At 49.8% G+C, this 22,500-nt stretch overlaps 2 protein-coding genes across 2 annotated transcripts in view; one reads left to right on the plus strand and one right to left on the minus strand.

Annotated features, from left to right (window-relative positions):
* LOC310820000 (gamma-glutamylaminecyclotransferase C-like) overlaps positions 1-22,500 on the minus strand; it is a 268,729-nt gene that overhangs the window by 151,934 nt on the left and 94,295 nt on the right. The window lies entirely within an intron of this gene.
* The window catches only part of LOC310819915 (dedicator of cytokinesis protein 9-like), a 52,962-nt gene that overhangs the window by 19,097 nt on the left and 11,365 nt on the right, over positions 1-22,500 (plus strand). Inside the window, exons 8-42 of the mRNA XM_083691334.1 lie at positions 1,154-1,328; positions 1,699-1,754; positions 2,718-2,792; positions 3,191-3,331; positions 4,333-4,578; positions 4,948-5,070; positions 5,550-5,632; positions 6,062-6,184; positions 6,442-6,521; positions 6,663-6,850; positions 7,234-7,299; positions 7,636-7,728; positions 8,179-8,290; positions 8,836-8,954; positions 9,784-9,870; positions 10,289-10,378; positions 10,578-10,693; positions 11,618-11,687; positions 11,915-12,040; positions 12,145-12,216; positions 12,367-12,513; positions 13,094-13,177; positions 13,589-13,700; positions 15,111-15,289; positions 15,652-15,768; positions 15,870-15,966; positions 16,210-16,343; positions 17,818-17,932; positions 18,123-18,189; positions 18,288-18,335; positions 19,624-19,760; positions 21,072-21,187; positions 21,338-21,475; positions 21,771-21,953; positions 22,239-22,352. Coding sequence (XP_083547460.1) covers positions 1,154-1,328; positions 1,699-1,754; positions 2,718-2,792; positions 3,191-3,331; positions 4,333-4,578; positions 4,948-5,070; positions 5,550-5,632; positions 6,062-6,184; positions 6,442-6,521; positions 6,663-6,850; positions 7,234-7,299; positions 7,636-7,728; positions 8,179-8,290; positions 8,836-8,954; positions 9,784-9,870; positions 10,289-10,378; positions 10,578-10,693; positions 11,618-11,687; positions 11,915-12,040; positions 12,145-12,216; positions 12,367-12,513; positions 13,094-13,177; positions 13,589-13,700; positions 15,111-15,289; positions 15,652-15,768; positions 15,870-15,966; positions 16,210-16,343; positions 17,818-17,932; positions 18,123-18,189; positions 18,288-18,335; positions 19,624-19,760; positions 21,072-21,187; positions 21,338-21,475; positions 21,771-21,953; positions 22,239-22,352 — 4,029 coding nt within the window. The remainder of the gene's footprint in view (positions 1-1,153; positions 1,329-1,698; positions 1,755-2,717; positions 2,793-3,190; positions 3,332-4,332; positions 4,579-4,947; positions 5,071-5,549; positions 5,633-6,061; positions 6,185-6,441; positions 6,522-6,662; positions 6,851-7,233; positions 7,300-7,635; positions 7,729-8,178; positions 8,291-8,835; positions 8,955-9,783; positions 9,871-10,288; positions 10,379-10,577; positions 10,694-11,617; positions 11,688-11,914; positions 12,041-12,144; positions 12,217-12,366; positions 12,514-13,093; positions 13,178-13,588; positions 13,701-15,110; positions 15,290-15,651; positions 15,769-15,869; positions 15,967-16,209; positions 16,344-17,817; positions 17,933-18,122; positions 18,190-18,287; positions 18,336-19,623; positions 19,761-21,071; positions 21,188-21,337; positions 21,476-21,770; positions 21,954-22,238; positions 22,353-22,500) is intronic.

The following is a 22,500-nucleotide window of genomic DNA, read 5'->3' on the forward strand; positions in this document are numbered from 1 at the left end:
CTGTTGGATAGATGATCCACTTACTTAAACAAATGTATTTGTTGTAAGTCGCTTTGCATAAAGGCGTCTGCTAAATGTAAAAAATGTAAAAAAAAATGTAAATGACGCAACAGCAGTCAAATAACAGCTCTTGGCCTGGTGTCAAAACTGAGGAGTCGGCACTTATGGACCCGTCTGAGTCTAATGACTTATGTTTGACTAATTGACCACGCTGATGCACTGTAACATCAGGACTATAGCTGCCTGTATAGCTGTATAGCTGCCTCACGAGAGGTGCTAGCGGATGCTATGCTACCTAGCCTAAGAGAGTCAGTCCCCAGCTGACTCCATGTGTTTGAGTGTCAGGTTTGAATACTCCCATTTACTGGGCACTTTGTAGAACATCAATAATCGATAACATTCAGGGCCCAGGAGGCAGGTTTCAGAACGGGCTGGAACGGGCTGAGCAAACAGAAAGGAGGAGTAATTGTTTTTCGTGGACCGAGCTTCCTGGTGCACAGGGAGAGTGAATGGGTTCGAATGAGGACAACCAGTAAATACTTCATGTGGAGGGAGAGAGAGAGAGAGAGAGAGAGAGAGAGCGAGAGAGAGAGAGAGAGAGAGAGAGAGAGAGAGAGGGGGGGGGGGGGGGAGGGAGAGAGAGAGAGAGAGAGAGAGAGAGAGAGAGGAGGGGGGGGGAGGGAGAGAGAGAGAGAGAGAGAGAGAGAGAGAGAGAGAGAGAGGGGGAGGGAGGGAGAGAGAGAGAGAGAGAGAGTGAGAGAGAGAGTTGGTGCATTGTGTCCAGAGAAGGGATTCATCCAGCGTGAAGGGAAATAGTGGAACAGTGTGCGTCTGGGGAGGCTGGTGGAGGTAGACATCGGAGGACGGGGTTCATAGTAATGCACGGAACGGAACGAGGAATGCATGTTTGATTCCGTTCCGTGCATTATAATGAGCCCCGTCCTCCGATTTCTACCTCCACCGGCCTCCCCTGGTGTATACAGTACAGGAGGTAGACGGTTGAGGGTTCTTGAGGGTTTTGTGCGTCACTGATGTAAATGTGAGTGTTTTCTCCCTTCAAAATAAAGGTGTACTACAGTGAATGTGAATCTTTTCTCCCTTCAAAATAAAGGTGTACTACAGTGAATGTGAACGGCTCTCTCTGGTGTTTCAGAACAGCAAGGTGCGTCGTTTTGCCTTCGAGCTGAAGATGCAGGACAAGAGCACGTACCTGCTCGCAGCGGACAGCGAGGGGGAGATGGACGAGTGGATCAGCACCCTCAACAAGATCCTCCACAGCTGCTTCGAGATCGCCATGCAGGAGAAGAGGAACGGAGACCTGCACGACGGTGTGTGTGTGTGTGTGTGTCTGTGTGTGTGTGTTTGGGTTTGTGTGTGTGTGTGTGTTTGGGTGTGTGTGTGTGTTTGGGTTTGTGTGTGTGTGTGTGTGTGTGTGTGTCTGTGTGTGTGTGTGTGTGTGTGTGTGTGTGTGTGTGTGTGTGTGTGTGTGTGTGTGCGCGCACGCACGCACGTGGACCACCCATGCTTTTCCCCTCAGTGATTCTCTTTTAAATCAAATACTTTTGTTTCCTTTTGAAGACTCTTTTGAGGCTTCTCCCTGCACACTAAAGTGTTTGTAAGTTCCAGTACGTTAACAACAAAAACACTCTGCTGTTTGACTTTGTGAATTCATAGAGCTGATGTTGGTTTCTCCTGCAGACGATGACCTGGGAAAAGCAGACCTTTCCACCGGGAGTTTCCAGGACAGTTTCCAGGTACATACAGTCGACCCTGCCTGTTAATCCCACAGCTATTGATTTCAATCCAGTTTCCATCCCAGTCATAACACAGCGACCATTTTACTGTAAGTAGTAAAAGACCCCAGACTTACTGTCAGTACTGTATATGCAGTCCTCTGTGGCTCAGTTGGTAGAGCACGGCGCTAACAACACTTAGGTTGTGGGTTTGATTCCTGCTGGGACCATCTATACTGAAATGTATGCACTCACTGCAATGTAAGTCGCTTTGGATAAAAGCGTCAGCTAAATATCATATACTATATTAGTATATACAGTAGCCTGCTGGAGTTGAGGCTTTAGCTGAGGATGAGGATGAGGTTGGAGCTAAGGATTGGGCTTTAGCTGAGGATGAGGCTGGATGTGAGGATGAGTCTATAGATGAGGATGAGGCTGGATGTGAGTATGAGTCTGGATGTGAGGATGAGACACCAGTCCTACTGTAGCAGCCCAGCCTTGGACTGACACACATAAGGGACATCTGGTTCAGCTGAGCATGGTGGCGCGCTCCAAACGCAGAGGCCAGATGAGTCCAACGTGTCTGTGTCTGTGTCTGCGACTGTGTCTGTCCAGGACTGAGACGTGGCAACCTTCAGACTGCTGAGGGTTCCAACCTTCAGACTGCTGAGGGTTCCAACCTTCAGACTGCTGAGGGTTCCCAGGGCTGTAGTCATGTTCTCTGTCGCAGCCTGGACTGTCTCACCCCATGAACTTCATGACACACACACACACACAGACACACACACACACACACACACACACACATACACACACCACACACACACACGCACGCACGCACGCACGCACGCACACACACACACACACACACTCACACACACACACACACACACACACACACACACACACACACACACACACACACTCATTAATGACTAAAATGCCATCCATCAATGATCCAATGTTGTTGTGTTTTTTTCTCAGTCTGCCAGAGACATCGAGTCCAAGATGAGGAGCGAAACTCGCCTCAAGCTTTTCACGCTGGACCCCGACACACAGGTGACCACACCGGTGCCTGACTGCAAAGCCTCAAATAGAGCACAACACACACTGGAAAATAAAAAGGCTTTTGGATTTACATCAACAACAAAAAAATGGTGTCGGAAAAAATGTGTGTGTACGTGTCATGATTGAAATGTGTTTAATCAAAGAAGATCATTTGTGTTGATTACACACATTTCAATCATGTGGAACCAATGTACCATTTTTCCGATCCAAAGGGCTTTTGTTTCAGTGCATTACTACTACTACAGTAGCTAACTCTGCCGCCTCTATCAATTGATAAGTCTTGTTAAATTCAAATGTTATAGATTTTGTACTTAATAGTAATTTTCTGCTGTTGTGGAATTAATCCCATTGTAAGCCTTTGAATAGGTTTTCATACTGTGTCTCCATAGAAACTGGACTTCTCTGGGATCGAGCCGGATGCGAGGCAGTTTGAGGAGAAGTTTGGCAAGAGAGTTCTGGTGACCTGCAATGACCTCTCCTTCAACCTCCAGAGCTGTGTGCTGGAGAATGAGGAGGGACCCACGACGAACGTAGGCTTTATGACAGACACACACACACACACACACACACACACACACACATTCTCTCTCTCTCTTTCTCTCCCTCTCTCTCTCCCCCCTCTCTCTTTTTCTCTCTCCCTTTCTCTCTCTCTCTCCCCCCTCTGTCTCTCTCTCTCTCCCTCCCCCCCTCTCTCTCTCTCTGTCTCTGTCTCTCTCTCTCTCCCTCCCCCCTCTCTCTCCCTCCCCCCTCTCTCTCTCTGTCTCTGTCTCTGTCTCTCTCTCTCTCTCTCTCTTTCACTTTTTACTCTGCATGTGTATGTATTTTAGCTGTAGTAAATAGGGCTGGTGTTTCCAAAGTACTTAAGAAGATCACAGCTCACATACACAGCTGGCTGGCCCCTACCACTGTTAGTAATATGGTACAGGAAGTAGTCGATGCCATGGCAACTGGCCTGGGCCTCCCTTAATGCATTTAGAGTGGTCTGATGGTGGCTTCCTGCTGTCAATCTCAGAACTCAACTGCACTCTGCTCTGGGAAAGAGAAACACTGGCTATGCTGGGAATACACACACACACACACACACACACACACACACACACACACACACACACACACACACACACACACACACACACACACACACACACACACACATACACACACACACACACACAGTAGGGCCCCAAGCTATCACTGCTGAATGATATTAGATGAATAAGGTTTGTCTGGCACTATGAGGCACATTTGGATGAGTTTACTCAATGAAACCATATTATTAACTTTATGAAAAAACTCAATTTCATATGAATGCAGATATGCTTTGTCCAGGAAACACACACACACACACACACACACACACACACACACACACACACACACACACACACACACACACACACACACACACACACACACACACTTCACATGGGGAGGGCTACTCACTAACAGAGCTAACCTGGGTTAAGTTGCTTGATATAGCACCGCAACCCCACCCCCCACCCCACACACACCCCATCTGTCCTGTCCCCAGGTGGAGCCGTTCTACGTGGTCCTGTCTCTGTTTGACGTCCAGAACAGCAGGAAGATCTCAGCTGACTTCCACGTGGACCTGAACCACCCCCTGGTCCGCCAGATGACGGCCGGCTCTGGGTCCGGGTCCGGGTCGGACCAGGACCAGGACAAGCACATGAACGGGGGAGGGGAGGACAGTCCACTGGGGGACCACCACGTAGTGGCCAAGGGGCTACCAGAGGGGGCGCTGCAGTACCCAAAACAGGTAGGCACTCCATTTTCCAGTACAACTCTATCAAAGGTTTGTTTTTGGGAGTGGGGCAGTCCCACTCTCATATTTATAATTATTTATTGGATAGAGACAGTAGAGAAGTATGGAGGAGAGGGTTTGTCAGCAGGGCTTGGGCCAGATTCTAACCCATGCCAACATGGGCATATGTGTGCACTGTAGGCCATGGTGCTAGACCACTGGACCACCACAGGCCATGGTGCTAGACCACTGGACCACCCCAGGCCATGGTACTAGACCACTGGACCACCCCAGGCCATGGTACTAGAGCACTGGACCACCACAGGCCACCTGCTCTACCTTTGTAGTGAGCTGTTGATAGATGCATGTTGTCTCTTTCTGAAGGGGGTGTTTTCCGTGACCTGCCCCCACCCTGAGATCTTCCTGGTGGCTCGCATAGAGAAGGTCCTGCAGGGAGGGATCACCCACTGCACTGAGCCCTACATGAAGAGCTCTGACTCCACCAAGGTACAGTTACACACACACACACACACACACACACACACACACACACACACACACACACACACACACACACACACACACACACACAAACAACACACACACACACACACACACACACACACACACACACAAACAACACACACACGCACATGTGTTTGATACCATTCCCTATTCCATTCCATGCATTTCAATAAGCCCGTCCTCCAATTTCTACCACGACCAGCCTCACCAGCCTTACTGTAAGTTTGCAACAGCTAATGGACTGGCAAGCTAGAAAGCTGAACATGACACCATGACATCTATCATAACAATAATAATAATACATTAAATTTGTATGCCGCTTTCCCATGGACTCAAAGCACTTTACATGTCAAAAATCACAGTCACAGAGCATACATAACATACAGCCCAGCCCTGTGCATTAAAACATCTCTCCATCTATAAGTGATGAGCTGTGTTCTCTAACCTCCCTTCTTGATCAGGTTGCCCAGAAGGTTCTGAAGAACGCTAAGACAGCCTGCAGCAGACTGGGCCAGTACAAGATGCCCTTCGCCTGGTCAGCCAGGTACTGACCCCCCTCCCTGTCGCTGTCCCGCTGATGTTTAAAGACCTGTCTACCGTGTCTGTTTTCCTTTCATGTTCTGAAGCTTCGTGATAAACAGCCGCCCGGCAGGGGAAAGCTCCTCTGAGCAGTCTATCTCGTGAGACCTCCCTTCCCTCGGGACGGGGAGAGGAATGTTGCGCAGCTTGAAACGGGTTTGCTTTTCACAGCGCTTTGTGTTAGTCTGTCAAAGTTAGTCACAGCGGGAAGTCTGAGGCCAGAGAAACTGAACGCTAAAACACCAAAAGGAGAAAATAGAGAGGGACCATAAAACAGATCGGAGATGTGTAGCTCTGATCGGAGATGTGTAGCTCTGTGTCTTTTCTGTTTTCTTTCTTCTCTTCTGTTCTCTGTTCTCTAGAACTTTTCCTCTCATGTGGTTTCCTTTGGCAGGCCCGTGTTCAAAGACGCGTCAGGAACCCTGGACAAAGCGGCCCGCTTCTCCGCCATCTACAGACAGGACAGCAGCAAGCTGTCTGACGAAGACATGTTCAAACTGCTCTCCGACTTCAGGAAGTGAGCATGGCACATTCTCTGGTCACACAGCGCAGCTCTCTGATATTCCGTACAAATTAGGTTTAAAAACGACTTTTACTCAAACAGACCCTAGAACCTGGTTCGGGCCTAGCACCATGATACAGTGTGTTGACTGACACACACACACACACACACACACACGCACACGCACAAACACACACACACACACACACACACACACACACACACACACACACACACTGATCGACTCACTGCTGCCTCTTTATCTCCTTCAGACCAGAGAAGATGGCCAAGCTTCCCGTGATCTTAGGCAACCTGGACATAACCATCGACAACGTGGCCCCTGATGTCACCAGTAAGCCCCCCCCCCTCCCTCCCTCCCTCCCTCCCCCTCCCCCCTCTGATCTCCTCAGACTCAAGGAACGGGTCTCTTCCTGTAGTCTGTGACCTCACGTCTTCTTCATCTGCCTCTGTCTTCCTGTCTGCGCGGCGCTAGATTGCGTGACTTCCTCCTACCTCCCCGTGAGGCCCTTCGAGGGGAAGGGTCCGGACGGCGCCCTGCTGGAGGTGGAGGAGTTCGTGCCGTGCATCGCCAAGTGCTCCCAGCCCTTCACCATCTACAACAACCACCTCTACGTCTACCCCAAACACCTGAAGTACGACGGGCAGAAGGCCTTCGCCAAGGTACGGCTGCTGTACGGAGGAGAACAAAGCGGAACAATAAGAGGGAGATCATAAAGATTAAAAACAACAACATGAAAATCAAATGTCTTCGTAAGGGCAAACTGGCCGTCTCATCGCTAATGTACCGTAGCAGCGTAAGTGATGGGAGGCTTGGCAGGAGATGTCTGCTTAGCGGAAAAGGACCGCTGGCTGCATTACTGCATTTCGCCTGGCCAACACAGTCTTCTAATCCAATAAGTTAATGCCATGTTGTTTTTTTCTCTGTGGGTCAGCTCTGTAACGGTCTCTTCTGATTTATTTCTCTCTCTCTCTCTCTCTCTCTCTCTCTCTCTCTCTTTTGTTCTGTCTCTCTCTGTCTCTGTCTCTCTCCATCCTGTATTAAGGCAAGGAACATTGCTGTTTGCATTGAATTCAAGGATTCCGATGAGGAGGATTCTCCACCTCTGAAGGTAAATTCACCCTCAAACTCTTGTCTTTGGGTGTTATGAAAAGTGCTTACGAATAAAATGTATTAATATTATTATTATTAATAAACTTGAGAGAACCAATCGGAAACTGTAACAAAGTACACAACAACTGCAAAGATTAAAAAAAGTACACAAACACAAAGCATAAAAATCTAAAAAATAAATAATAAAAATAATAATAATAACAAAATGTATGGACACTCTCCTTCTCTCCTCTCATTCCTCCCCTCCTCTCCTTCTCTCCTCTCATTCCTCCCCTCCTCTCCTTCTCTCCTCACATTCCTCCCCTCCTCTCCTTCTCTCCTCTCATTGGACCAGTGTATCTATGGACGTCCAGGCGGGCCTCTCCTCACCAAGCAGGCCTATGCTTCAGTCCTGCACCACCAGCAGAACCCAGAGTTCTATGATGAGGTACTGGTCCGTTATCTGGATCCACAGCATCTCTCTTGAAAGCTCAGGAACATGCTGTAGACACATAGTGAAGTAGTCTGGGCTCTGAACGTTTGTGGCGAACATTAACTTCACGAGTTGACTGACTGACTGACTGACTGACTGGCTGGCTGACTAACTGACTGACTGACTGACTGGCTGGCTGACTGACTGACTGACTGACTGACTGCCTCACTGACTGGCTGACTGACTGTCTCACTGACTGCCTCACTGATTGGCTGACTGTCTGACTGTCTGACTGACTGGCTGACTGACTGACTGACTGTCTCACTGACTAACTGACTGACTGGCTGACTGCCTCACTGACTGACTGACTGTCTGGAATTTAGATGGAATTGACTCCATCTGGACATTGTATCCGTTCTAATAGATTCAGATTGACTATACTGTATAACCCCCCTCCCCACCCAGGTTAAGATGGAACTGCCCACCCAGCTCCATGAGAAGCACCACCTCCTGTTCACCTTCCACCACATCAGCTGTGACAACAACAGCAAGAAGAAGGACCTGGTGGAGACTCAAGGTGGGAGACATTACTGCTGCCTTAAGGGTTGATTAGCACTCAGGTGCATCGTCTTTCTAATTGAGGACCTCTCCCTACAAGTGGTGTGTTTTTCCGTTGTTCGGGGTCGTAGCTGGATAGTTGTCATGTGTTCCAGTCTCTCTCGTGGCTGTCTCGTTCATGGCTTAGTTGATTCTCTAGTATCCAGTGTTCTTAGATTTAGAAATAGACTTTGTCTGGAACAGGATGGATTATCAAGTAAAGTGGTGGATTATCAAGTAAAGTGGTCTCCTCTCTGCTCCTGGGTCCGACACTACACAACCTTACAATTGTAGCACATACGCTACACAGAGCTTAGCGATTCCCAAAATCCCCTATGTGAAAGATAACACCGTCACTATGCCTGTTGTCTGGTTGCTAAATCACAATGAACTAAAAGGTCACTATAAAACAACATGTTGTTATCATGTTATAACCAGTGAAATGTTAGGGTAGAGTGTGTTGAGAGAGTGTGTTGTTATCATGTTATAACCAGTGAAATGGTCGTCTGCTCTGTCCCTCTGCAGTGGGCTGGGCCTGGCTGCCACTGCTCAGGGACGGGAGGGTCATCGTGAACGAACAGCTGATGCCCGTGGCGGCCAACCTGCCCGCAGGCTACCTCTGCTGTCAGGAGGGCATCGTCAAGGTAACACCAGGGAAGGAGGGAGGGGGACTTCAGTGAAATCTGATTAACATTTAACTCATTCAGTGCCGAGGGTGAAATCGTCAACATCCTAGAGCGCCAAGGGTGACTTTATTCACCAGAAATGCATCAATGATGATGCTTCACTTTGTAGCCAATCAAAGTACTGTTGCCAGGTAAACACCACATAGAACACTTGGCACTCTAGGTGGAGAATGTTCCGGAATGGTTTGGCAGTTGGTGAGTTAAATGTAATCCATTACACCTCAGATCCGTCCGCTGCACCCAGTAAGTGATGAGGTAGCTGCACCTCCTGGTCAGCGTGGTGTCTTAGTCTTTAGACTCATTGGTTTATCTTACATGCAAGGACGGGCTCATTGTAATGCATGGAATGGAATGAGGAACGGTATCAAACACATTCCATTCCATGCACATACACGTATGTTTGATACCATTGCTTATTACATTCCATGTATTCAAATGAGCCTGTCCTCTGATTTCTACCTCCACCAGCCTCCACTTGTACGGTAGCTATGGTTGTTTTCATCACATTGGACTGCATTCAAGTTCACTCCAGGGTTGGGACCAGGGCTAGAGTTAGGGTCAGGGCTGGGGCTGGAGTTAGGGTCAGGGCTGGGGCTAGAGTTAGGGTCAGAGCTGGGGCTAGGGTTAGGGTCAGGCCTGGGGCTAGAGTTAGGGTTAGGGTTGGGGCTAGGGCTAGGACTAGGGTCAGGGCTGGGGCTAGAGTTAGAGTCAGGGCTGGGGCTAGGACTAGGGTCAGGGCTGGGGCTAGGGTTAGGTGGAGTCTTATTCTGTCTGTTTTCTATTGCAGCACTCCGGTCCAGAGATAAAATGGGTGGACGGAGGGAAGCCATTGTTCAAGGTGTCCACTCACCTCGTCTCTACTGTCTACACCCAGGTCTGTATACAACATCCATCTATCTATCTATCTATCTATATATCTATATATCCATCCCTCCATCCCTCCCTCCCTCCCTCCATCCCTCCCTCCCTCCCTCCCAGGTCTGTATACAACATCCATCTATCTATCTATCTATCTATCTATCTATCTATCTATATATCCATCCCTCCCTTCCTCCCAGGTCTGTATACAACATCCATCCATCTATCTATATATCCCTCCCTCCCTCCCTCCCTCCCTCCCTCCCTCCCTCCCTCCCTCCCTTCTACCTCTCCCTGCCTTCCTGCCTCAAAGCCTCTCCCTCCTTCCCTCCTCCCCATCCCCCCCCCCCCTCCCTCCCTCCCTCCCTCCCTCCCTCCCTCCCTCCCTCCCTCCCTCTGTGGTATAAAGGGGCTTCTCTGTGTCGTCCCCTCAGGATCAACACCTGCACAACTTCTTCCACCACTGTCAGAGCATGGAGTCTTCTGAGCAGTCCCTGGAGGGCGAGCTGGTCAAGTACCTGAAGGTGAACACACTACAGAACCTAATTCCCTTCCATGCATTACAATGAGCTCATCCTCCGATTTCTGCCTCTACCAGCCTCATTTGTGAGCAAAACTGTGACCAAATACTCAAATATCAAGTCCACTCTTCTACTTCTACTTAAAGAGGACACACACAAAACCGTTTCTCAGTCAGGCCATGTTCATATCCCTCTTCCCCAGAGCCTTCACGCCATGGAGGGTCACGTGATGGTCAACTTCCTGCCCACGACGCTGAACCAGCTGTTCCGTGTTCTGACCCGAGCCAACCATGAGGACGTGGCCGTCAACGTGACCAGGCAAGAGCTCCCGGTCCTGACCGCACAACCCTAACACAACCACAACCGCATCCGTTGTGATGTTGTGATGTATAGATATTGTTTTGTTATGAACCAGCCTTCCTTCGACTCATCAACTGCCAAACAGTTCCGGAACATTCACCAACTAGAGAGCCAAGTGTTTTATGTGGAATCTACCTAGCAACAATACTCTGATTGGCTACAAAATGAATCATCATAATTTATGCATTGCTGGTGAATAAAGTCACCCTTGGCACGAAATGAGTTAACCCTTCAACGACAGTATCACAGCCTTGCTGGTCAAGAGAAAAAAGAAAGGCTAACTAACTACCACAGTTGGCTATTGGCATCCTGACTGCGTGTGTATATCCATTATAACATGGTATAACAGGGTGTGGGTGTGTTAGCATATATGCCATAGCTAAATGCTAAATGCTAAATCTCATCACTGATTCCACTGTGTTTTTGCTAAAGTGTACTACTGCAGGGGAGGTTGGTGGACGTATGCCGTGCATTATAATGAGCCCGTCCTCCGGTGTCTACCTCCACCAGCCTCCCCTGGTCTACTGTAGATGTGGTGGGAACAGAGGCCTTCCTTTCTGTTCCTTAATGGGCTCAGGCTCCTGGAACCTGTGATAATGACTCCATCATAACCTGTTGTTTTCTTTCCCTTTCCTCCATTCGTTTTATCCCTCGTTCTTTTCATTTCGTTTTATCCCTCGTTCTGTGGTTAGCCGTCCTCATCTGTGGCTAACTCACCCCGTGTGACTTTTCAATATGAACATTACTGGTTCTGTAGACCGAGCTGTACTCTTTGAAGCTCTGTTGGAGGTGTTTTAACGAGGTGTTCGGGAGGACTAATACTGTACGTCTCATTGCTTCCTGTTTGTCATGCGGGCCTCTCTCTCTGTCTGCGTCCTGCAGGGTCATGATTCATATTGTAGCCCAGTGCCACGAGGAGGGACTGGAACACTACCTGAGGTCCTATGTCAAGGTACGGTACCCCGCCAACAGTCAGTGGTAAAATGGACGATCGGGATGATGTACAGCAGACATGTTTGTATTAATATAGGGTGGAATCCTAACTCCAGTGTTGGTGACAGTGTTGGTGATGGTGTTGGTGACGGTGTTGTTGACAGTGCTGGTGACAGCGTTGTTGACGGTGTTGTTGACAGTGTTGACGGTGCTGGTGACCCTCTCTGTCCTGGTCCGTCTCCCCAGTTTGTGTTTAGGCCCGAGGCCTCCACGGCCGCCAGCATGAAGAGTGTTCATGAGGAGCTGGCTAAGGCCATGACGGCCATCCTCAAACCCTCCACTGACTTCCTCACCTGCAACAAGCTCCTCAAGGTACTGTACAGCCTGCCGTCTTTGCTCCTGTGAGCGTGTGTGTGTGTGTGTGTGTGTGTGTGCGTATGTGTGTTCATATTACCAACCTCCATCGTGTTTTGCAGTACTCGTGGTACTTCTTCGAAGCCTTAGTGAAGTCCATGGTCCAGCATCTGATCCAGTGTGGTAAAGTCAAAGTAAGCTCCAACGCCTCAGGACGCATCACAGGAACAAATAATCTCAGTGTTGACCTGTTAGCATGCAGCAGCTCCTCCCCTCTCTCGTTATGTCCTCCGGTCCTCCGGTCCTCCGGTCCCGGCTCACGCCGCCTCTCCTCCGTCTCCTAGCTCTCGAGGAACCAGCGTTTCTCCGCCTCCTTCCACCACGCCGTGGAGACGCTGGTCAACATGCTGGCGCCTCACATCACCCAGAAGTACAAGGACAACCTGGACGCCGCCCGCAACGCCAACCACAGCCTGGCGGTCTTCATCAAGGTAGGCGTGGTCCAGGTAGGCGTGGTCCAGGTGACCGTCGGAATGAAGTCATCTTGACCTTTTTGGGTTTTTTTTTTTTCAACTGGCAAAGGTTAGCAACGGCTGTAGGCGATGGTGTTCTTTCAATCATGTCTTGACTCCCGTTCGTATCTGTGAGGTTGTGTGGCGGAGGCCCCAGGCGCAGAGAGGAGGTCGGATGAGGGAATGCAGTTGAAAGGCAAAGCCACTTTAACTTCAGTAATCCAAGGTAGACAGGAACAGACTTAGGGAAATGGTAAACAAAAGGACTTAACTGAAACAACTAGAACGTTAGCGGACTTGTTCCTATGACGTGTCATAGAGGACCATGAGAGGCATACCTCTGACAAGCTAGAACACAACAGGGATTTACAAAACACACAACAGGAAGGCCGTAATGAAAATAATAAGATCCCCCCTGTTGAGTTCAAGAGGTGGTCACCGCCGCCCCCTAGTGTCCAGATGGAACCATGACAGAGTCATTGAAAATGGAGCCTGCAGAGTTAGTAAACAGATGTCCCCTCGGGTCTAATGGTGCTGTTTCCTGTCCCTTCTCCTCCAGCGCTGCTTCACCTTCATGGACCGAGGCTTCGTCTTCAAACAGATCAACAACTACATCAACTGTTTTGTTCCCGGGGACCCCAAGGTAAGCATAGACCTCGTTAACAAACGACAGAGAATGGAAGTTGGAAGAATGGAATGTTGTTGGGTTTTTTTTTTTTGGGGGGGGGCTAGATCAGCTTTGAAAAATAGAATTAACCAACCCTAACCAACCCTCCCCTAAAAGGAAAATTGTAATTATACATTATTATTATTATACATTATTATTATTATTATACATTATTATTATTATTATACATTATTATCATTATTATTATTTGTTTTGTTTTTTTGCCCAGCCAGCCCTTTGTTTGTTTTATTCATTTTAACAGTTATTCCAAATATATTCCATCTACTAGGTTCTTACTTAAACATGGTAATTTATGTCCATTATGGTGTGTTTGGTGTTTTCACTCCTCGGCTCCTGCTCTGATGTCTTTCCCTCTCCTCCTGTCAGACGCTGTACGAGTTGAAGTTTGACTTCCTGCGCGTGGTGTGTAACCATGAGCACTATGTCCCTCTCAACCTGCCCATGCCCTTCGGAAAAGGCAGGATCCAGAGATTCCAAGGTACACACACGCACGCACACGCATGCGCACGCGCACGCACACGCACACGCACACACACACACACACACACACACACACACACACCCCTCCATCCCGTGTGTCTTACAACGTGTGTTTTACTGTCCACTGTTTCCTCCCTGGCTCTCCTTCCTCCCTCTCTCTGAGTCAGCGTTTCATGTGGAGTTACATAGTACTGAAGTAGGTAGGTTTAAGCTGCCCTGCCGCTGGTCTCTGGACAGGGGAACTGCAAGTTTCATGGATTATTGTTATTATTATTATTATTATATTTATTATTATTATATTTATTATTATTATTATTATTATTATTATTATTATCGTTGTTGTTGTTGTTGTTGTTAGCATTATTTACTCTTCATTATTGCATCAGTGTATTGAATTGGTGAAGTGGTGAATTGGTGAAGTGGTGAATTGGTGAAGTGGTGATGAACAAATATGATTTGTCATGACCTTTATTTTGTTTCCGTTATCGCACTGCAAAATGATCAACTCTGTGAATGCTTGTCTTGGCCACCGATTCTTGATTTTGCCAATGCTGGACTGTTTGCCTGTGCTTTCTCTGATGTCATCACGCTTGTTTATGATTAGTGGAAATACTGTTTAGAATCCGATGTTCACACTGTCTCTCCAAATGTCCCCCCTTGTATCATCCACCCCTCCACCCCTCCACCCATCCACCCCTCCATCCATCCCTCCCTCCATCCCTCCATCCATCCATCCCTCCATCCTTCCACCCCTCCATCCATCCCTCCATCCCTCCATCCATCCATCCACCCCTCCATCCCTCCATCCATCCCTCCATCTATCCCTCCATCCATCCCTCACCCCTCCACCCCTCCATCCACCCCTCCATCCCTCCCTCCCTCCATCCATCCATCCCTCCATCCATCCCTCCATCCATCCACCCATCCACCCCTCCATCCCTCCATCCATCCCTCCATCCATCCATCCCTCCATCCCTCCCTCCACCCCTCCCTCCATCCCTCCATCCATCCCTCCATCCATCCCTCCATCCATCCATCCCTCCACCCCTCCATCCCTCCATCCATCCCTCCACCCCTCCATCCCTCCATCCATCCCTCCATCCATCCCTCCATCCATCCCTCCATCCATCCATCCCTCCACCCCTCCATCCCTCCACCCCTCCATCCATCCCTCCATCCCTCCATCCCTCCACCCCTCCATCCATCCCTCCATCCATCCCTCCATCCCTCCCTCCATCCCTCCCTCCACCCCTCCATCCATCCCTCCATCCATCCCTCCATCCCTCCCTCCACCCCTCCATCCATCCATCCCTCCACCCCTCCATCCATCCCTCCCTCCATCCCTCCATCCCTCCATCCATCCCTCCACCCCTCCATCCATCCCTCCATCCCTCCATCCATCCATCAGACCTCCAGCTGGACTACTCTCTGACTGACGACTTCTGTCGGAACCACTTCCTGGTGGGTCTGCTGCTGAGGGAAGTGGGCGGGGCCCTGCAGGAGTTCCGGGACATCCGTCAGATCTCCATCCAGGTGCTGAAGAGCCTGATGATCAAACACACCTTCGACGATCGCTACGCTGCCAAGGTGAAGCACCATGTCCACGCTCCCGTATAATGATGCCATTATAAAATAAATGTTATTTCTGGTAGTCTCACTCTCATATGTTTTTCAGTTTTTATTGGACAGAGACAGTAGAGAAAGACAGGAAAGTAAGGAGGAGAGGGTATATCAGCAGGGCAGGGGCCAGATTTGAACCCATGCCAACATGGGCATATGTGTGCACTGTTGGCCGCGGTGCTAGACCACTGGACCACCCCAGGTCACATGATTGTAGTTCTATGGAGAAATTCAACAGACTTGAATTGGCATTGAATCAATGACATCATCATCATATATGATATCTGTGAGTGTGTTATGTAACAGTATTGTGTCGTATGTTGTCTAAGAGCCACCAGGCCAGGCTGGCCACCCTCTACCTGCCCCTGTTCGGCCTGCTGCAGGAGAACGTCCACAGGCTCAACGCCAAGGAGGCCTCCCCCTACTCCACCAACCACTCCACTAACGTAAGGCTGACATCTAGTGGCTGGATGTTGAATCACACCCTGATTTCAATGGCTGTTGGTTCTGATGTGGTGCTGTTCTCCTGTGGTTCTTCTGGTTCCAGAATGGGAGAGAGGACTCCATGGCCATGCCCCAGAGGCCCGGGGGCGGTCTTGAAAACAGTCTGCACAAGGACGTGTTCGGGGTCATCTCTGGCACAGGTCAGCAGCCCTGTCAAACCCTGCTCTATCGCCCTCTAGAGGAGAAGGAAGCCTTTAGCAACCAGAATAATGTGTTACGACATTGGGGATGTCTTTATCTTTATCGATAATCTTTGATGCGAGCAGATTCAGTACTTGGCTTTGATTAGTTATTTCTTCGAGTGCTGTTTCTCAGGGCTGTCCTGTGTGAGACTGGGAGTGACTCAGGGTAGAAGTGTAACCTCCTGCTCCTGCCCCCTGCAGCCTCCCCCCACACCTCCACCCCCCCCAATGTCGGCTCTGTGAACCACACCGACTCCCGCGGATCCCTGGTCAGCACCGACTCAGGCAACAGCCTCCTAGAGAAGAGCAGTGACAAGACCAACTCTCTGGAGAAGGTACTGGACCCAATGTCCTGACCCGTCTGACAGGGGACCCGAGTACTGACAGTTTTTAACATTTAAGTCATTTAGCAGACTTACAGTAAGTACATTTGTCTCAGTAAGTGAATCAACGATACATACAGTCATCGTCAGTAAAACCTTCCATAAGAACAAGTGCCATCGGCAGTCACAGTGTTAGAGAAAGGAAGAAAGTACTGACCCACTGATGCAATGTCATTTCCTGTAGTGTCTGTCTGTCTGTCTGTCTGTCTGTCTGTCTGTCTGTCTGTCTGTCTGTCTGTCTGTCTCTGTCTCTCTCTCCTATTGTTGAAGAGGATTTACTGTATCTTACAGTACTATACTTTATGCTGAACTTTAAAACCTTGGAACTCAACCACATCCGTCAACTGTGATCATCAACTTCCCCCGCCCGCCTCCCTCTCCCCCTACCCTCCCACCCCCCCACCCCTCTGCCGCAGAGGGAGAAGTTTACCAGGAGACACTCTGTCAACGTGCCCCCCCTCCCCCTCCCCCCGGAGCCCGATGACTCCGCCCCCCTTGGCCGCGCAGCCAAACGCGTCACCATGGACTTCTCCCTGCTGACGTCACCTCTACCCAGCATCCCTCAGGATAACATCCCGCAGGCTGTGGATGCTGTCCCTCTCCAAGTACTCATGTCCACCCCCCGGAGCCACGCCTGTACATACACAGACCTCTGCAAACCGCTTTCCTTTGTTCAAATTCACGGGGCCGTGTTATCAGAATGCTGCTTATGGAACCTTCGGTGCCAGCACAAAGGATCGTTTGCAGAACTCTTGTATCCGTGGCTCCCCTCCCCCCCTCCCCCCCCCCCCCACCCCCACGTTTGCAGTGTCCCTCATCAGGGAGTGAGTTTGTCTCTCTGTGTGTATTGGGTTGCGGTGGCGCCCTCTCTTGCCCTGGCAGATGAACTGCAGGTTCAGGGGTTGAAGAGTGTTCTGATCTCAGAAGAAGTATAATCTTCTTCACTTGTTCTGTACTCATCTGGGGGTGTTTCCTCATCTTGTCCATGTGTACGTTTTAATTTTTTGGGAGTGTGGTACACTCTCGTATTTTTCCGTTTTTATTGGACAGAGACAGTAGAGAAAGACAGGGAGTAAGGAGATTCCTTCCTCTGGTTGTTGCTGCAAAAGAGAACATGTTCTCAGTCACCTTACCTGGTAAATTAAGGGACAAAAATAAATAAATACAATTAAAATGTGTAGCAGAGCTCAGTGCTGCAGTCTCTTTGGAACAAGTAGGGGACAGACCTTGTTCTGACTCTAAGGTGTGTGTCTGTGTCTGTGTGTGTGTGTGTCCCCTCTCCCTCTCCCTCTCCCTCTCCCTCTCCCTCTCTCTGTCTCATCCCCTCTCTCTCCTCTCACCTTCTCTCCGTCTCTCTCCCCTCTCTCACCTTCTCTCTGTCTCTCTCCCCTCTCTCACCTTCTCTCCGTCTCTCTCTCCTGCTCAGAACCAGAGTGCGTCTGCTCTGGGCAGCTCTCTGCTGCGCTGTGACAAACTGGACCGGGACGAAATCAAGAACCTGCTCATGTGCTTCCTGCACGTGCTCAAGAGCATGTCTGAAGGTGAGGCCTCACTCTCCTGAGTTATCGGTCACTGGTGGGTCTCTGAATGACTGCCTCCTGGAAAAGAAGCAGCTTTTTGGTTTTGGAAATACCTTGATACCTCTGATTCCCTACTCTCTCTCTCTCTCTCTCTCTTTCTCTCTCTCTCTCTCTCTCTCTGTCTCTCTCTCTCTCTCTCTCTCTCTCTCAGATGCGTTGTTCACGTACTGGAATAAGGCCTCGCCCTCAGACCTGACCGACTTCTTCACACTCGTAGAGTAAGTTCTGATGAACCCAGTTGAAAGTAAAGCAGAGTTTCTGAGCTGCTTTAAAGTGGCGTGTTGACTGACACCGCTGTTGTTGTTGTGTCACACAGAGTGTGCCTTTACCAGTTCAGATACATGGGGAAGAGGTTCATCGCCAGGTAACGTTCCAGTCTATGGACCAGTCATCAGTCATTAGCCATGTGTTTACCAGAAATTCAAATGATACTGCATATGTGTATTGTGTTATGCAACACACACACACAAGCACACGCCCGCACGGCCACACACACAAACACACAAGCACACACACACACACACACGCGCACACACACACAAAAGCACACGGCCAGACACACACACACACGTGCACACACACGCAGACACAGACACACATTCATGCGCACACACGCGCACACTCACGTGCACTCACATACACGCAGACGCACACACACACACACACACACGCACACACACACACACACACACACACACACACACACACACACACACACACACACACACACACACACACTTCATGGGCCTTCTTCTGGCACACTGGACTGTATGTTTTAACCTGCCTCTCGGTCTCTGTTCTCTGGGCTGCAACGCTGCTGTCGAGTTACTAGTTAATGTCCTGCTGGCCGCAGGCCTCTCAGGCCTCTCTGTCCTGCCTGGTAAGAGCTGCTCCAGTCTGCCTTCCTGACCGCATCCTGCCTTCCTAACCACATCCTGCCTGTCCTAAACACATCCTGCCTTCCTAACCACATCTTGCCTGTCCTAACCACATCCTGTCTTCCTGACCGCATCCTGCCTTCCTAACCACATCCTGCCTGTCCTAACCACACCCTGCCCCAGACTGCCTGTCCTAACCACATCCTGCCTGTCCTAACCACATCCTGCCCCAGACTGCCTGTCCTAACCACATCCTGCCTGTCCTAACCACATCCTGCCCCAGACTGCCTGTCCTAACCACATCCTGCCTGTCCTAACCACATCCTGCCCCAGACTGCCTGTCCTAACCACATCCTGCCTGTCCTAACCACATCCTGCCCCAGACTGCCTGTCCTAACCACATCCTGCTGCTGTGTCCCTCAGAACCCCATCCAGCATCCATTCACTCTCACCCTAACGTCAATTACTGTGCAAATGCTACCATTCTCTGTCTTCTGTGTGTGTGTGTGTGTGTGTGTGTGTGTGTGTGTGTGTGTGTGTGTGTGTGTTAAGAGTAGAAACCATAACCACGCCCTTTTATCAACCTGTACAATGTGTTCTTGATGTAACATAAAACAAACATATGAAACAACTTAAGAGGAACAGTGGAACAGCCGCAGTCTTCCAAGGATCCTGTTGTTGTTGAAAAGAGTGCCGTTGTTTTGCCATTTTACTCATTTGACTGACAGCCCAGCTCACCACTCACGGTGCTCTCTACTCCACCTCAACCAACAGGAGCCAGGAGGGGGCGGGCCCTGTAGTGCAGGACAGGAGGTCGTTGACTCTTCCTGTGTCTCGTAACAGGGCGGGGATTCTGCACGCCCGCCTGCAGCAGCTGGGCAGCCTGGAGAACGCACACACGTTCAACAACAGTAAGTCCTACCTCCTTCTCAGAGGTGGTTAACTCTGGAGGTTCCTACCTCCTTCTCAGAGGTGGTTAACTCTGGAGGTTTCTACCTCCTTCTCAGAGGTGGTTAACTCTGGAGGTTTCTACCTCCTTCTCAGAGGTGGTTAACTCTGGAGGTTCCTACCTCCTTCTCAGAGGTGGTTAACTCTGGAGGTTCCTACCTCCTTCTCAGAGGTGGTTAACTCTGGAGGTTCCTACCTCCTTCTCAGAGGTGGTTAACTCTGGAGGTTTCTACCTCCTTCTCAGAGGTGGTTAACTCTGGAGGTTTCTACCTCCTTCTCAGAGGTGGTTAACTCTGGAGGTTTCTACCTCCTTCTCAGAGGTGGTTAACTCTGGAGGTTCCTACCTCCTTCTCAGAGGTGGTTAACTCTGGAGGTTCCTACCTCCTTCTCAGAGGTGGTTAACTCTGGAGGTTCCTACCTCCTTCTCAGAGGTGGTTAACTCTGGAGGTTCCTACCTCCTTCTCAGAGGTGGTTAACTCTGGAGGTTCCAACCTCCTTCTCAGAGGTGGTTAACTCTGGAGGTTCCAACCTCCTTCTCAGAGGTGGTTAACTCTGGAGGTTCCTACCTCCTTCTCAGAGGTGGTTAACTCTGGAGGTTCCTACCTCCTTCTCAGAGGTGGTTAACTCTGGAGGTTCCTACCTCCTTCTCAGAGGTGGTTAACTCTGGAGGTTCCTACCTTCTTCTCAGAGGTGGTTAACTCTGGAGGTTCCAACCTCCTTCTCAGAGGTGGTTAACTCTGGAGGTTCCTACCTCCTTCTCAGAGGTGGTTAACTCTGGAGGTTTCTACCTCCTTCTCAGAGGTGGTTAACTCTGGAGGTTCCTACCTCCTTCTCAGAGGTGGTTAACTCTTGAGGTCCCTCGGGTCTCCACCGAATTCGGTAAAATCCGCTCTTAGTTGTGGTGCTCCTCACTGCTGGAACAATCTGCAGAGAACGTTTCAGCTGGTTGCTCTGGTGCCGCTGGGGCAGTTTAAACTTTTGATTGAGGATCTCTTTGTTGAAAAATGTTTTTCTTGATTTTATGTTTTATTAAGTTGTAATTGTGTATTATGTATTATTGTAAACTGTGTGTATGCAGGGCTCCCTTGTAAAAGAGACCTTGGTCTCAGTGGAACTCCCTGCTAAACTAAATAAAAGTCTGGTCGTAGAACAACCCCTAACCCCTTAGATGCCCCCGGCGTGTGTGAACGAGCTTATGAACGCCCGTAGAGAGGTTATAGTTACGGTGAAGGCTCTCAGTGTCGCCCCCTGGTGTCTGTCCCCTGTGTGTGCAGCGTACTCCCACTCGGACGCGGACGTGTCCAGCCAGGCGCTGCTGGAGGCCAACGTGGCGACGGAGGTCTGCCTCACGGTCCTCGACACGCTCAGCGTCTTCATCATGGGCTTCAAGGTACGCCAAACACACAAACACACACACAAACAAACACACAAACAAACACACAAACCAACAAACCAAAGATTTTATTTTGCCAGTCGATCATAGATTAAGATAGATTACCACAAGCGTTTCACAATGTGACCCCCCCCCGCCTCCCCCCAGACCCAGCTGAGCTCAGACCTGGGCCACAACCCTCTGATGAAGAAGGTGTTCCAGGTGCACCTGTGCTTCCTGCAGATCCCCCAATCAGAGGCCGCTCTCAAGCAGGTCTTCACCTCCCTGCGCACCTTCATCTACAAGGTCAGAGGTCAAGGCCACTTCATGGCTCGGAAAGTGATGCTCTTATTATTGAGATGTGGTATTGATTTTCAATGTTGTTGTTCTAATAGTGTCTCTCTCTCTCTTCCTCCATCATCTGGCTTCCCGCCCATTTTACTTCTCTCTCTCTCTCTCTCTCTCTCTCTCTCTCTCTCTCTCTCTCTCTCCCTCTCTCTCTCTCTCTCTCTCTCTCTCCATATCTCTCTCTCTCTCTCCATATCTCTCTCTCTCCCTCTCTCTCTCTCTCTCTCTCTCTCTCTCTCCCTCTCTCCCCCAGTTCCCGTGTACGTTCTTCGACGGCCGTGCTGACATGTGTGCGTCTCTGTGCTCTGAGATCCTGAAGTGTTGTAACTCCAAGCTCAGCGCCATCCGCAGCGACGCCGCCCACCTGCTCTACTTCCTCATGAAGAGCAACTTCGACTACACCGGACGCAAGTCCTTCGTACGGACACACCTGCAGGTGAGGGTCAGGGGTCAGGGGGTCAGGGGTCAGGGGTCAGGGTGGGGTGTATTGTTGATTTGTTTGATTGTTGTTGAGTTACCAAAAGCATTTCTCTACATGTATCTGTATGTGATGTACGTGGCCAATACAATTTGATTTGATTGACAATTTGATAGAATTAGAAATCTCTCTCTCTCTCTCTCTCTCTCTATCTCTCTCTCTCTGTCTATATATATATAAATCTATATTATATCTATATATATTTCCTCACGGTTCTGAACGGGCATGCGGTCTCTCTCTCAGGTGGTGATCGCTGTCAGTCAGCTGATCGCTGATGTCATCGGGATCGGAGGGACCCGCTTCCAGCAGTCTCTGTCCATCATCAACAACTGTGCCAACAGCGACAAGTCAATCAAAGTGAGGGCCGATTCTAGACACAATGCACTCCTGCTCGTAGGTTTTTACCGTGTCCTACCACGTAGCTGGCCGTTAGAGACAGGCTTTAAGAGCTGAGTTTGCAGAATTCCAATGTCCAACTGCTCCTCCGCCCCAGCCTCCCAGGCTC

This window comes from Argentina silus (genome assembly GCF_951799395.1).
Source record: "Argentina silus genome assembly, chromosome: 19".
In the NCBI taxonomy this organism is placed as follows: domain Eukaryota; kingdom Metazoa; phylum Chordata; class Actinopteri; order Argentiniformes; family Argentinidae; genus Argentina; species Argentina silus.